The sequence below is a fragment of the Typopeltis vanoorti genome, chromosome 23 (assembly GCF_054136105.1).
Source record: "Typopeltis vanoorti isolate ZY-2024b chromosome 23, IOZ_Tvanoo_1.0, whole genome shotgun sequence".
Lineage (NCBI taxonomy): Eukaryota > Metazoa > Arthropoda > Arachnida > Uropygi > Thelyphonidae > Typopeltis > Typopeltis vanoorti.
Genome location: NC_143571.1, coordinates 60,489,296 through 60,506,591, shown reverse-complemented (window position 1 = coordinate 60,506,591; position 17,296 = coordinate 60,489,296). Strand labels below are relative to the sequence as shown.

At 36.1% G+C, this 17,296-nt stretch overlaps 1 protein-coding gene across 1 annotated transcript in view; it reads right to left on the bottom strand.

The window, feature by feature from the left end:
- LOC150093896 (uncharacterized) overlaps positions 1-17,296 on the bottom strand; it is a 142,963-nt gene that overhangs the window by 87,190 nt on the left and 38,477 nt on the right. The window contains exon 4 of the mRNA XM_090412864.1: positions 12,860-12,960. Within this exon, the coding sequence (XP_090268990.1) occupies positions 12,860-12,960 (101 nt within the window). The remainder of the gene's footprint in view (positions 1-12,859; positions 12,961-17,296) is intronic.

Genomic DNA, 17,296 nt, shown 5'->3' with positions numbered 1-17,296 from the left:
GATGAATAGTGCTTGGGGAAGGTGAGATTTGAGTTTCTGTTAAAAAGAGTAGGTGGGGTTTGGTGGACTGTAGATGGTAGTGGATGCTATTAAGGTTGGAGTTGAGGCCACGGATGTTGGTGAAGTGGATATGCAAAGTTCTGTGAGGCATGGATTTGACCCCAAGGGTCTTGCACGTTTCCTATGCAGTGCCTGCATACTGGTGTCCTTGGTGGCTGCTAGTGGCGTCACTTGGTTTTTGTACTAGTTTTAATTGTTTATAGTCTATAATGTAGTCTATCGATTGCTGCAAGAAGGGAATCTATGTAGTTTAAAAGAGACATTGTGATAGGATGCCATGTTGCAGGTCTATCTTTTTGGCAAAGTGGGCCATCTCGGGTCAACAATCAGTGATACCATACTGAGATTGAAGCACTGGGAGTCAACTGCATGTGCCATCTGCAGCAGATGACCCAGCACACTCTCCAAACATGACTGTAGGGTGCTATGAAGGATAATATATAAAAACCACCATTCATGCTGACACATTGAGTGCAGAGTTCTGGGCATTGACTGAAACATGAATCTGCATAAAAATATTTAGAACCGAAGCTCGCAGCATGGGTTTCCATGGTGGAACTGCAATATGCAAGCCCCATATTACCTGAACCAACTATGAAATTCTGAGATAGTGGTGTGAAGGTATGGTCATGGAATTGTTTTTCCTTGTTTGGCCTCAAATCTCTGTTTGTGGTGTCATGAATGCTAAACTAAAGAGGTATCTGAACATTCTAGACAATGCAATGCTTCCTACTTTGTGGCATTTCTACGGAACTGACCATTGTCTCTTTCAGCAAGACAATGCATCATGTCATAAGGCCGCTGCTGTAACTGCATGGTTTGTGAACATGAATGTCACCAAACCATGTGGCCATTCACGTCCACATAGTTTGTGGACGTGAATGGCCTCCACAGAGTCCCGATCTCAACCCCAATGAACATCTGTGGGATGAACTGGAGTATCAGGTGAGGTCAAGGGATATCCACCTGACAACAGTCCAGAACCCCCATTACATGCCAACAGGAAAAATAGTCCACAATTCCTATTGATCACTATTGTGTGCTTGTAGAAAGTATGCCCCACAGGATTGCTGTGGGGCATACTTTCTTAAAAAAAAGGAAGTCCAACAGCTTATTAAGGTGGGCATCACGACTGTTTGTTCCTCACACTATGGTGTCCATGAACTTTTTTTACCAAGCAGTGTATATCATGGTAAGAATATATGTATGCAATACACACATAGTATTAAACTGGATAATCTTCCTAAACTCACAGTTAAACTTGCAAAATTCTGAAAGCACTCTACAACTTTTAAAGTATTTTTATAATTTCGGCAGAATATTATTACTATTATTATTATTCACCATCATTTGGCAGAAACAGAGAGAAAAAACAGCTACTATCCCTTAATTAAGAAATCCATGCAAAAAAACTAATGCGAATTGTTAATAATAAAACATACATGTTTTTATTTGAACTATATTATAAATTAAAAATTTGAAATGCAGTTTGTTAATTAAAAAAAAAAAACTAAAGTTTTCAGATATATGGATATATCAACTTTATTAAAATAAAATTAAATATGATAAGCACACAAAATATTTACTTTATTACATTTATATAAAAAATAAAAAAAAATCAATCTTTTCCTCCTATATTTATGAGCTGGTCTTGCTAAAACAAAAGTTTGAATCTAGGTGCAGTTCGTCTGAGCTGAGGTCAAGTACATACAGTAAAACCCCTTTTTTACACTTTTCAGGGGAACTGATGGAAAAAAGTATAATAGCAGGAAATGTAAAAAAACATTTAAAAAAGGGTAAAAGATGACTTACTGCTAGTAAGTGAGTCTACATACTAGATTACAAAATTTAATAACTGAAAATAAATGAATTTCAATTACTTAAATTTATCTATTTAAAAAATCTTTAATTGGCGATTATTTTTGCTTTTCGTTTTTTTGACATAGTGCCAGATTGCTTCACATTGAGTTCAATGCTTGACCTGTTTTTTACTATCGTGTCCAAAGTGGACAAGGAGAGTCCAAGATCTTTTGCTAAATGCACACGTGTTCCGGCATGCCAATCTACACATTGCAGAATTGTCATCTTTTCTTCTACCGAAATACATTTTTTATCTTTTGTCTGCACGTTACTAACATGAATAATCCACCCGCAACTTGAAAGCAACTTTCACATGCTAAATTACGTAGCAGAAATTCTGCAATATCAATTTGTACTGTGATTAAAAAATCACAGTATCGCTCACCACTACATTACTGCTGCAAGCGTGCAAGTCATTGTGATGGTGGAAATGAAACTACAGCCAAAAGCAATGCCATTTGAGAACAGAAATGCGCAGATTTCCGCAGAAATCGATTCGAAAATCAGTATTGCCACCCGAGAAAAAAACGCAAATCACATGAAATAACGTCCACATCAAGTTGTTATTGGTGGGAAAACAATATATCGTAAGAATAGGCCTTAAGACGGGACCAACAGAAAGTGACGTAAATGGCAGGAAAACGTAAATTGCGGAATGTAAAAACAGGGTTTTACTGTACATTGTACTTGACAAGTGAAGTACATGGAATGTGCATCATATTTCATTTCCTGAAAATTCTGAGAATGGATTAATGTGTTACTGTCTTAATTTACTGCAAAGTGGAATATCGTAGCAATACCACAACAATTTTTATAATCAATCTGATATAATTTGGCTTGAAGTCATTTTTTATCATCACACCAATCTCCACAAGTCAGTAGACTCATTGTGGGAGGTTTATTGACAACTAACCACATATTTTTCATATTGAACCTTAAAATTCTTAACACTTGTAAGCATTCGCAATGCATTCTCATAATGTGCTCTACTCATCTACAATTCTCCATGTAAAAAATCTACTCCTCACAACCTTCATAACCATACCGTTACACAACTTCCAGGAATAGTCTCTTGTTCTCCCCTTCTCACCTTCTACTGTTTTTTATAACTTTCTGTATTAATCTAATAAAATCCTCTCACTTACTTAGAATTCTCTATCATATCACCTATCCACCAAACTAACCAAACTATGCAATTCACATTTCTTTAACTTCTCTCCATTACCAACATTCCAAAGTCCTGATATTGTCTTGATCCTTCATCTGTAGTCCTTTTCCAATGTTGCCATATCACAATGAAAACTGGGTTACTAAATCTGAACATAATAGCACAAAGTACGGCTAATGCTTTATACACTGGCACAACCCACTGTCGATATACTCCTTATCACAGGATCATGTGAAGTTGAAGTGCAGTTTCTGAAACACTTTCAACATGACCTCTAAACTTAGTCTTCACTGTCAACCATCACTCCTGATATTATGAGAGTAGAAACTGATCAGGATAGAGATCTTGGAATTTTAGTAGATAAGAAGTTGAAGTTCATAGACCATATAACAAAGACTGCATATACAACTCAGAGAATAATTGGAATGCCGAAACTAATCTTGACATGTAAAGATAAGGAAGTCATTTTGGCTCTTTACAAGGTCTTGATAAGACCTCACTGGGACTACTGTGCACAGGTCTGGTCTCCTGGTTTCTGTGGTGATTCTGATACAGTGGAGAGAGTGCAAAGGACAGTTTATAAATGATATTGGGATTGTGGAATACAGATTATGAAGACAGACCGACAATTTGTAGACTGCAAACACTAGCAAACAGACGAAAGTGAAGTGATATGATGGAGACTTACTAATTCATGAAAGGAGTTTGTAAGTCTCCATCATATCAGGTTTTCAATAGATGGAATTTTTCATTTGACAAAGGGTGGGGAAAGGATGAGAGGGGTGAGAACAGAATAACCAAGAGGAAATTTTGTTGATAAGGAAAAAAACAAAATCTCCTCTTGGTTACCATCCACAAAAGATAAACAGCTCCCACCCTTTTCTCTTTCCCTGGTGTTTACCCATAAGTGTGAGTGTCCCCATTTGTACTTTGGACAAACAGACACTTTATTATAAAAACAGACATTACAGAATTGAAGTTGAAACAAGGAATTATGTTCTTACTTTTAATCCTATATAACTTCTACACTGAACAAGAAATTGAAACAGAAGTTAAACATCGGCTGTTGTGTGGGCTGCAGCAAAATAAGTAAATTTTATATTTAAATGTTTAAATGTTTGCAAATATTGTCTAAGATATAGACTGAGTGTTACTGAGAGATATCTGACTGCAGAATGTGATGTTTGGATAAATTTCTTAGCTGATATTGTTAGCACACTGATATAAATGGCAGTGAAAGGCAAATCGTTGCGTAGCTCAGCATGGAAGACAAAATAAACGGTGTGGATTTTTCAAAAATGGTACAGTACCATGAATGTAGTGTATCCATGGCAAGATGTCACAGATGTTTATGTAGAGAGGCTGAATAAGAGAAAAAGAATGAGTGTGGGTATGTAGAAAATGCAATAGTCTGATAGACTTTGAGGCTTGCTTAAATATGAGTTTAAATAGTTTAAATATGAGTAGGGAACATGATATCATAACTGACATGGCAGTTGATGACTGTGCGAATTTTCAGAGAATGTGTAGAAGTGATAGCAAGGAAAAGAGTTCAACTGATGATAAAGTAGGTAACAATGTTAATAACATTGAAAAACAGAGTGCAATTAATGGTAAGGTGGCAAGTGGGATTGATGGTGACGAAGTGTGTGTGACTGGTGATAAAATAGTGAGAGTGAATGATAGCAGAAAAACACAAAAGGATGCAAGATTTGAAAGCTGATTTGGATGGTGAAGATAAGGCAAGAAATGAGGCAGATGTAGAGTGAAATGAAGAGAATTGTAGATATGCATGGAAGAGTGAAGAAGATGAAAACAAGTGATGATGGAAAGAGGTGATGTCAATGATGAAAACAAGTGATGTCGAAAGACGCGAGTGGCAATGCATGACTATTCAATTATTAGAGGTGTGGTAAACAAGAAGATGCACAAGTGTGTTTTCTGGGAAGTAAAATGAATAGAGTGATTGAGGCAATGGATATGAGGAGTAAGCAAGCAAAGGAGTTGGTAGTGGTAGTAGGGACAAATGACTTGACTGGGAACAAGGAGATTGTAAGAATGGATATCAGGAAATAGTTGAGAAGGATAAAAGATAATAGACTGATTTGAAAGCTGAGTTGGTTGGTGAAGATAAGGCAAGAGGTTGAGAAGGATGAAATGTTGAAAAGGATGAAAGATAATAGTCTGATAGGAAGAGGTGAGTTGGTTGGTGAAGATAAGGCAAGAGATGAGGCAGATGCAGAGTGAAATGAAGAGAATTGTAAGTATGTATGGAAGAGTGAAGAAGATGAAAACAAGTGATTTCGGAAAGAGGTAACGAAAGATGTGAGTGGTAATGCATGCTAATTTGATTATTAGAGGTGTGGTAAACAAGATCCACAAGTTGTGTTTTTTGGAAGATAAAACAAACAGAGTGATTGTGGCATTGGATATGAGAGTAAATTATGACAGTGATGAAATGAGGTGGAGAGCAAGAATTATGAATGATATGTTCACAGAAATGTGTGCAGTTTGTTAATGTGTGGAATGAGTTTGAAGGAAGAATTGAATTGTATAAGAGTGATGGACTGCATTTGAATGGTTTTAGTCTGAGCAACTTAGAGATACTGCTGCTGGAAGGAAGAGTAATGAGTGCAGAGAATGAATCTGAGCAAGTAAGAAGTGATGTGAAAGAGTGAGAGAGTAAGGAAGGAGAGATAGAAGTTGTGCTTATGAAGGAAGAAGTGGGTAGGATGAGTGTAGAGAATGAGAGAACAAGTGTAGAAGACAAAAAAGGAAACGGGGAGACTCAGGGTGGACAATGGAACAGTGTGAGAAAGGTTGATGCTCCAAGAGGATAAGAATACATATGTAGACAAAAATGGAAGGGGGGGGGTGTCCTTGGATGTAGGGAAACAGTCGGATTGGAAGAAGGTTTTGGGATGAGTAAGGAGAAAAAGAAATGGCTTCAGGAAGGTATGGAGAAGTCACATCTAATAAGTGGTATAAATGGAACTTGCTAAAGATCCAGGAACGAGCAGTTTCAGAAACAAGGGAAATGAAATGCTTGCATTGTTTGGGTCCGTACACTCAAAAATTGTTAGAATAAGTAAGACATGGTTGGATGAGGATGACTTTCTGAGAAGAATAGAGATGGAAGGGTGTGATTTATTTCAGGAAGACAGAAAGGGTAAAATGGGAGATGGAGTGCTAATGAAGACAGAAAGAGAAGAATTATGTTCATACAGGGTAGAGATGCAATGGGGAAATAGTGGTAGTAGTACGCAGTATGTATGAAACAGAGGTGAATAGAATGAAATACAAGGGACGTCCAGAAAGTAAGTTCCAATGGGCTGTCAGAGAAACAAAAATATACTATACTTACAAAAAAAACTTTATTGGAAATTACAGTAGACATCTTTCACTACTTTTCTATATAATTTCCGCCATTGTTCAGGCACTTATCATAACGGGGCACCAAGAGTTGTATACCTTCGTCGTAGAAGGTTGCCACCTGTGACGCAAACCACATATCGACTGCTTCTTTGATCTCGTCATCGTCTTGAAACCACCAGCCACCAAGGAAAGATTTCAGATGTTTGAACAGGTGAAAGTCGCTTGGCACGAGGTCAGGACTATATTGGTGATGATAGAATTGTTCCCAGCCAAAGGTGGAGAGTTGTGTTATGCCAGCCGTGTGTAGGTAGGCGTTATTATTAATCAAAACAACGTCCCTGGTAAGCATGCCATCATTTATTCTGGATCGCATAACGCAGTTTCTTAAGGGTTTGGCAATACATACTCACATTGATTGTGGAGCCTTGACCCAAGAAGTCTACCAGCAAAATTCCTTGTCTGTCCCAAAACACAGTGCACCAGCAAAATTCCTTGTCTGTCCCAAAACACAGTGCACATGATTTTCTGAGTGGAAACCATTGTCTTCAATTTCGTCTTGACTGGTGATGAGGTGTGCCTCCACTCCATGGACTATTGTTTGGCTTCAGGGGTTGCATGTGACACCCAAGTCTTGTCACTGGTGACAAGTCTGCTGAGGAAAGCATCACCATCCTCATGGTAGCTGTCAAGAATTCCAACGCACTGCCCAACCGATTCACTTTGTGTTGTTCTGTAAGCAACTTCGGCACCCAGCATGCACACAATTTCCAATAATTCAGTTTCTCTGACACAATTTCATGAAGACATGAACGTGAAATTTCTGGAAATTGCAGCAAGAATGACGTCATAGTGAATTCCCTATTCTGTCGAATATTCTCTTTAAATGAATGCACCAAATCGTCAGTCACTAAAGACGGTCACCCACTCCATTCATCATTGTGCACACCTGTCCTTCCTTCATTAAAAAGTCTTATCCATCCTCGTACCATTGAATCAATCATCGCATGTTCTCCATAAACCTCAATAATTTGCCGATGAATTTCAGCTGATTTAACGTTCTTCGCATTCAAGAAACAAATGACTGACCTAATTTCACACGCAGCGGATGATTCAATTTTCTTAGACATTATAAACACACACACACCAAGAAGCATATGCACTGCAAGAATGCCTGAAAATGGTACCAACACCTTGCTAATGAATCAACAAACTCAGCACACATGCACACCATTGCGATCGCAGCACTGCAGTGAAAATATTTAAAAACGGAACTTACTTTCTGGACATCTATTCATTGAATGTTTGAATGTTGCTAAAAACCTAGTAATGTGGAAGGTAGCGACCAGGAAATGTATAAGTAAATTAGCCAAGCAAATGGGAAAAGTGTGATCATTATGGGTGATTTTAATTACAACAATATATATATTGGGATGACGAGATAGCAACTGGAAGTAAAGAAAATTAGTTTCTTGAGTTTTTGAGGGACAACTACATCAGATAGTATGTGAAAGAGGGCACACAAGGATTGACATTGAATTTGATCATCTCATCAGAGGATGATATTATAAATGATGTGTCAAATCTCCTTCCAGTTGGTGAGAGTGACCATGAAGTGATTACCTGGGTCCCATGTGAGGACACCATGTGAGGACTTCTGGGGGAAAAGGGTATATTTGGAACTACAAGGCTGGTGATTATGAGAAACTCAGGAGACAGCTTGCAGCTGTAGTATGGAATTGGGCAGAAAAATCAATGCTGCTTGGGTGCTATTTAAGAACTATCTAGTAGAAGTAATGTCTAAAAGCATTCCAAAGTTAAGAAAGTTAAATAATGTGGATGTGAAATGGATGAATGAAGAGATTAAGTATGCAATACAGAGAAAAAAGCATTATGGAGGCAACATGAGTGGTAATAATCAATTCCACAAGGTATACAAAGAACAGGCAAGGAGAGTGACTCAGTTGATAAGGGTAACAAAAATGCAGTATGAGCAGCAGTTAGCTAATGAAGCCAAAAAGAATCCTAGGAAGTTCTTTCAATATGTAGCCAGAAAAAAAAAAAGAAAAAAAAAAAAGAATTATTATGGTAGGAGAAACTGCTTGGAGAAAATGGTATAAGGACAACTGCTGCAGAGGATATATTTGAGATATTTAATAAGCAATTCATAAATGTCTTTCACCCTTATGAATGTGACATCATGGAGAGTTTGAGAGCAGTGAATGATAAGGAGAAGAGACTGACTATGAGTGAGGAAGAGGTATGGGGAATTAAGCTAAAAATGATGTTAATAAAGCTTGGACTTGATGATATATCACTACGTATTTTGAAGGAATGTATCAGGGAGTTGACATCTGCCTTGGCATATTTGATTAGTATGAGCTGGGTCAAGTTCCAAAGGAGTGGAAGGAAGGAAGGAAAGAAAGATTGTATTACTTCATAAAGGAGGTGACAAAACTCAAGCATCAAATTATAGGATAATCTGTATATCAGGTGTTGTGGTTAAAGTGTTGAAAAGACTGGTGAGAATGGTGAAACAACTGGGTTGACAACAATGGCATTATCTTTGATAAACAGCACAAATCTACTAAAGGGAGGTCATGTTTTAGTAATCTACTTACTTATTACAATACGATGACAGCAGCATTGGATGCAAGAAATGGATACACAGTGGCATACTTAGACTTTGCAAAGGCTTTTGATAGATTACTGCATGACAAGCTGATAATCAATCTATAGCAGATGGAGTTGGATATTAGACTAGTGCACTGGATTGGAGATTGGCTGTCTAATAGGTATCAACAAGCTATGTATGGGGGAGAACAATATCCCAGAAGAAGAAGGTACATCACTAGTGATGTACCTCAGGAGTCTTCTTTAGGGGTCATTGCTGTTTAACCTGTATATTAATGATATTGGGAAAGGTTTGAACTGGGATATTCAGTTGTTTGTAGATGATGCAAAGTTGGGATGAACTATGAGGAGGAGATTAGATGTGGCCTTACAAGAAGACTTGAATAGACTGCGTGAATGGGCAAGAGAGTGAGAATTCCAGTTGAATGTTGTGAAATGTAAGATTTTAAAATTTGGAAAACAAAGGTGGGATGTAGAATTTACTCTTGGTGGGAATATATTGTTGAAGGTGGAGGAAGTAAGAGATCTTGGGGTGATGGTGGATAAGGATCTAAAATTTAGAGGACAACATAACAAATTCTGGCAAATGATGCAGAGGACACTGAATTATAGAAGTAAAGGGATTCTGGTTCCATTGTATAGGGCTCTGATTAGGCCATATATGGACTACTGTGTGCAGATTTGGTCACCTGGATTTCAAAAGGATGAAGAGATGTTGGAGAGAATCCAGAGGCAATTGACCACAATAGTTTCTGATTTCTGGAATGTTGAATATGATTAAAGGTTGAGACAATGCAATTTGCTGAGTCTAGTGGATAAGAGAAAGGGGTGATATGATACAGATGTACAAGTCGGTAAGGGTTTGTTATAGGATTAATGTTGAAGAGATTTTTAATAAAATGGTGGGAGATTAGGGGAGAACAGCAAGTCATCCCTGGAAGCTGTAAAAAGAGAGTGTGAGCAAGGGAGTGAGAAACAGATTTTTTGCATCGAGAGTTATGAATGATTGGAATGCACTGCTTGAGAGCATGATGTCTGAAGAGAATTTGAATATGTTTAACACATGGCATGATTAGCTGTGTGTATGTCAAAAGGGACCTCCTAGATGAGTCTGTGACTCCATGGGGGTCTTAGGATAATAATAATAATAAAATGACTACAAGAACACCTATCTTATATTAACAACAATAAACATGAAAACTCTGGCTTTGCTCACCATGGAGAAGACACTGACCAGAATATCCTATGGTCCAATGTTTGCCTTTAACACTGCCCAAATTTAAATCATGACTGTCTCTGTCTTGTGAAGATTTGGATGGGTCTTATCCTCATAAATGATGAGCAACAGTGTATTCCCCCCTGTTCTAACAATGTTTTTTTTTTAATTTAATACAATGATAATGCTGTTCATTTCATTATGTAATAAAATTTTATTTTATTTCAAATCACTTAAATACTTGGTCCTTAATTGTAATCTTATTTTATTATAACCCACCTAGTAGGTGGTTACATAGAATTAACCTTCTTTGTTCAAGCTTACCTTGTGATTATGCTGTTGTAATGATCTGGTCAAAATATTTCCAGTAATAAAATATTTATATTCTAGTGAATATGTATATCTAATAAATACTTATTGTCTGCTTACATTAAGGTAAAATATGGTTGTAAAAGTATCTTTTGTCAAATATAATATACTTCGTAACCTAGGGAAAACTTGCACATTAAATTTATTTATTTAGGTTTTAAATCTAAAATCTCTTGATTATTTCTGGAAAAATATTAAATGTCTGGATTTCTTAATTTTATCAAAAATGTAGTAAAAATTAGAAATTGCTGTACAGTCTGGTTCTTCCTGCTAGGAAAATAATATGGGCATGATTTCCTATCATCAGACTGCTGACCACGGTACTATGTGTAGGATTCTTGCCACTGTGATGGCCAGTTGTGATTTAGGTATCATTATACTTTTGGTTCTTCTTTTTGCTCTGACGGCAACATTGTTGATATGTTTATTGAAGCTTAGTGATGGATTCAGAGTAACTCCAAGGCATTTGAGGTTTTCATTAAATGTAATTAGTTGACTGTTTAGCTTAATCATTGGTCTCCACTTTCTGAGGTGGTTATTAATAGTAAAAACACAGATTTCTGATTTAGTAGGATTAATTTTGATTTTTTGGTTTTCACAGTACATAGCTAAATTTTCAGTGGCTTTGTTTAAGTGACCTTCTGCTGTTTCTAGGTTGTTGTGAGCTGAATATCATGAAAAGTATCTCAGGTAAAGAGTGTGGAGCCGATGCTAAAACCCTTAAAAGTCACATATACCTATATTATCCATCCCATAATGGAATATGCTTCACCAATCTGGATGCAAAATCACAAACCAGTTTAGACAAGCTTATAAAAATTCAGAAAAATGCAACTAAAATCATATGTGGACTAAGGAATACAACTCCTGGAAATATAGCAGAATTCGAATCCAACCTTGTTCCTTTAAAAATTAGGTGGCAAGAAAATCTTACCAAATTTGTAGAAAAAAGAGCCAAGCTTGCACATCTTAGAGCAAGTGAACTTTTTAAAAACTGGAAACCAAAAAACAGAATACAGAAAAAATCAACACTGCATAAAATCATAGAAAATAAAATTCCCTTGGATTGTCCAAATAAAATAGCCAACTACCCAGCATTTCCTCCAAATCAAGACAGGAAAAATATAGTTATCAACTCTGAAATAGGGAAACATGAGAAAAAAAGCCTAGAAAACCATGAAATCTTGAAATCATCAGCCCTTTCAAAAATAATGGAATATGGACCTGACTCAATAAAGATCTACACAGATGGCTCCAAAAATCCAAATGGCAATTCTGGGAGTGGCATACTGATCTATGGCTCTCATAATATAGAACTAAAAACAACTAACAGTATTGGATGCAACTCATACCATGCAGAATTAATAGCCATTAACACAGCACTGCAATATTTGGACAAACAAAACCCGAAGGAGTTTATATTTTTCACAGATTCCTTAGCAGCCCTTCAAGCTATTAAGAACTGCTACACTAGCCATCAAGAAATACTTAGAGACATAGCAAAAAACATAAACAAACTACATAAGGATTCCGAAATAATCTTCCAATGGATCCCATCTCGTGGGATTAAAGGGAAACGAGACTGCAGATGAAGTAGCAAAAATGGTCACAACATCAAGTGATACCACAGATTTCGATCTTTTTTAAAACCACCCAAAAAGAAAACATAAAAAGAACAATTCTTCAGGACATGACTCACCACTGGTGCTCAGCAGAAAATCAGGAGCTACCATCAATTCCAAGTTTAATTGCAGTGCCACTACCATGATCTCTCGCCTCAAGACCGGCCACACAAGACCAATCAAGTTTAGCAATGGCATAAAAGTCTTCCCCACCTGCAAAATCTGTAACATCGAGGAAGCATCACCAATGCATTTGCTAAACTGTATGAATATTTCCAAATGTGAACTCTATAACAACCCAGAAGAGGCGCTGTATAAAATACATGAACTTGAACTCTATGATCTTGTGTAATAATACCATGGGATAATAATAATAAAAAATAAAATAAAAAAAAACATAAAAAATAAATACTTTTGGTTGATTGAGTAAAACATAAATCCAGTTCCAGGCACATATAGCAGAGTCTGGGAAAATCAAATACCAGAAACAAAGGAAGATTGTAATTCGCTCATCATCAACATTTACAGCTAGTGATAATAATAAATGCTAAAACATGCCTGTTGTGGATGAAACTTCATTATACTTCTAAAATCAAAAATTCGACAGCTGTTGTAACTTCCTCCAACTTGTGTCAATAACAGCACAAAACCTGTAACAGCTATAAAAGAGAAAGCATTCATGATATTACCAGAAAAATAATGAATTGCAATATATTCTTGATTTCACTTTAGCTTCAATTAGTAATAAAATGCAAAAACATTAAGTAATATACGCATGGTTCAAATTACAGGAAGGTAACAGCAACAATATCAAATTTCCTGACAATTCAGTAATTGGCTGTGTGGACAAGAAATAGAAGTGTATATTACTTACAGTTGACTCTCACTCCAGTAAACACTATTACAACAAAGTCATTCCCTATAACAAATTACTCAGAATGTATCAACTGAAGCTTGAATACTAAAAGCAAAAGAAAATTCATTATACCAAACTATTCCTGTGGCTCCTGCAAATATGTTAGGTGAGAACTCATAATTCAGATGCATTTCATTCATTACATGTATTAAATATGAATAAGTATTTGTTAAAATATATTTAATATGAAATATTTTTTATTTATAAATATACAAAATATTCATGAAGCATATAACCAATATATATAAAGTCATGGATATTATTTCTGGGAAAACTCCCATGTTACTCCTCTTAACAAACTATTATATACACGGCTATTTTGCCTGCTTCTGTTTAGGAGTGCCCCTGTTTAAATGTCATTGGCTTTTTTACTCGCGGATTCTTAGGGCATTGTAGATGTATATTTACCAATAAATATATGTAGCATAAAGGAAGAGAAATTTACACATACCTTTTTCTGGGTGCTGTGGCTTTTCTTCTTTCTGTGATGTGCGAACTACTGCAGTTAGGGTGTTTTGGAAGGAAGTGTGTGTGTGTGTGGTGGGGGTGGTTTAGGTTTGGTTTATGTAAATACATCTTCAAACATACCGACTACAAACTGGTATTCACCACAAACCAAAAATTGGCAAATCTCCTAAAACCCACTAAATCTCAAGCACAAAAAGAAAGATTTGAACACCACAACGTAGTCTATAAATTTCCCTGCCAAAAAGACCGTGATATCACCTACACAGGTTCCACCATCAGGTCTTTTATGGGCAAAACTACAAGAACACCTCCACGATTGTAACATCCCTATTCCAGAACATTTAAACACTAAAAAACGCAACATCAAAAAGAAAAATCGAATACAAAGCACAGGGAAAACAGAAATAGCTGTTCACACCCTTGAACCAAAACATACCCTGCAGATCGACAAGGCCATCATAGTAAGTATACAGATAAGACAATGAAACAATGCTTAGAATATCGGAAACAATAGCCATAAAATGTGACGTGAACTCTATCAACGTCCACAGGCCCTACATAATCTCTGAGTTTTGGAAGCTTCACAACGTAAAATTGAGGTCACAACCTCGACCAATAGGCGATAACACAAACACTTCAAAAGCAGAAACACCTAACCGACCTGACATAGCATCCACTTCCTCCATGTGTTCAGACGACGACCAAGCATAGTCAAAACGGACCGCACCCCATCAATTCCCTTTTCCCATAACCCCCCCCTCAAAAAATCAGTTACTGTTTTCAATCCCTTTCACTATATAAAAAATGCTCCGCCCATCCCTAATAATATAATATATATATATATTATACAAAAAACCCGGGTTTTCCATTTTCCATTTTAATTCTCCCACATTGCCCCCCCCCCCCCCCCACACACACACACTTCCTTCCAAAACACCCTAACTGCAGTAGTTTGCACATCGCAGAAAGAAGAAGAGCCACAACACCCAGAAAAAAGTATGTGTAAATTTCTCTTCCTTTATGCTACATATATTTATTGGTAAATATACATGTACAATGTCCTAAGAATCCGTGAGTAAAAAGCCAATGACATTTAAACAGGGGCACTCCTAAACAGAAGCAGGCAAAATAGCCGTATATATAATATATAAAGTCAGTTCTTGATATATATGAACTATTCCTGTGGCTCCTGCAAATATGTTAGGTGAGAACTCATAATTCAGATGCATTTCATTTATTACATGTATTAAATATGAATAAGTATTTGTTAAAATATATTTAATATGAAATATTTTTTATTTATAAATATACAAAATATTCATGAAGCATATAACCAATATATATAAAGTCAGTTCTTGATATATATGAACTAAATTTTGCTTAAATGGAATGGATGGATGTAATTTAAATGCAGCTGCTAATTTGTAGTTAAAAAACACCTCCAGGGAGTCCAAAGACTTATCGAGGGAGGACACCTATGCTGCAACACTCAGTCTCTACAAATTATCTTCATCATCTACACTAACGCCATCTACCGCCGACCACCACCAGTAGTATTTTCAGAGACAATCACAACATCCATGCCCAAGGCAGGATTCAAACCCACAACCTTTAGGCTGGAGAGCGGATACACTAACACTCAGCCAATCAGGCCAGCAATGTGAGGACAGACAGACCATCTAATCTGCAGAGTTTGATGGAAAGGAGATAAAGGAATATATGAATGAGCTATTTACTATACTGACTCTGTGAAGATGTTTCAGAATGTAGAACAAGGGGATGGAACAATGGTAAGCGGCCATCCTTAGAAGAAGTGAGTAAAAGTAGGGACAGGAAACTGAAGAAAATAACAATTCAAGTTATGATTCAAATTTAAGGCTTTTAGAAATATCAGTTTTATCATGCTTTCCACTGCATTTTTTTTAAACTGATTTCAGTTTATATATATACCAATTTTGATTTGAGTTTCGGTTTCAATTCCAGTTTTTCAGATTTCTAATTTTTTTTTATTTATATATTATCTGATATTATTATAAATTGATTCTGCATTCTTATTTGAAATAAAATAGCTGTGCTATTAAATATGTTTATTAAAATCTAAACAGATATGACTCTTGTCTCAAATAGATATTTCTATCTGAGACAAGAGTTTCTAAAACAGAAACAATTTTCTATTTCGGTAAGCTCTTTCGCATTATTTCACCAATAGTTCAAATCTGTCTTGTTGCATTGGTATGTTGGTTAGAATGACAGACTCCAGACAGAGAGGTCCAAGTTCAAAACCTAAACAGGGCATTGCTGTGTTAGTACTAATGTCTATTTATCAGGTTTAACTGATGACTTTGGTGGGGTGAGTCCAAAAGTTGGTTGTAGAAAGTCTTTACTGGGCTAAATGGTCCTAAAGTTTTACCAACAGTTTGAATAAGTTCAGTGGTGACTGCATTCTTTATGTGTGTGTGTTTTAAGTCTCATATTGTAATCTCTGATGATGTCTCAGTGAGTGAGCCAAAATACTGGAAGAATTAAATAACCTTTTTAATTCTTTCTTAGTACTGTTTCACTCCACTAAGCCTGTAACATGAGATTACCTAACTCAGCAAATCCTAGAGAAATAAAGAAATACCATTTCTTCATGGCTTTCAAGCCCTGCCAAAAGCATTTTAGCTGCATTTTTATATAGCAGTATTGTTCATTATCAAAACAACTGAAGCTAGAACTTTTTAGTATAGTGTAGTTACATTAGACCAAATTTTGATGCTAAATATGAACTGAAACTCAATTTGAGGTGAATGGGCAATTTCAATAGATTTAAATACTAAATATCATTATATTAAGCCAGAGCAGATTATTATATTACTATTATTTTAAATCACCTTACCAAATTTTTCCAATAAAAGCAATCCAAAAACCAAAACTGGCTTGTATGGATATCCCATTTATTAAATTTTATTTAATGCAATCTAGATAGAATGCTTGATATAATTCTGAAATAGCTCAACAAATTTTTGTAAGAATTCCAAATTTCAATAAAATTCAGTAGCAGATAAAGAATATCATGAGATAATAAGGCAAAATAAATGTTTGTAAGCACATTATTCCTTAGCTCTGACTGAAAGGATTTTATTGAAATTCAGTATCAGGAATCCTCACACAAGTTACTTGTATGAGGATTCCTGATAGCCATCTCAAAATTAGTACTACAATATACTGTGTGTGGTCTGAAAAGTTCTTGGCCTAACAATGAAAAAAACGAATTTATAATTTCCTGTAGTGTTTCTCAGTAAGATCTGCAAAATACCACCTCTACAGCTGAAATCACCTCTTGAATCGAAGAAAAACACTGACCAGCGAGGAAGATTTTTAGTTTTGGGAAGAGCTAGAAGTCAGAGGAAGCCAAATCTGGGAAACAGAGTGGATGTTCCAACAATTCATAGTGCAGATCCCTTAATTTTCCCATTGCCAAAACACCTTTGTGGGAAGGTGTATTGTCCCGATGAAAGATGATTTTTTCTTCTTCTAGAAACCAGATCTTTTCTCAAGCATTTTTTCATCTAGTCTGGTTAAAAGATCGGAATAATATTCCCCGGTGATTGTTTTACCTTTTTCAAGAT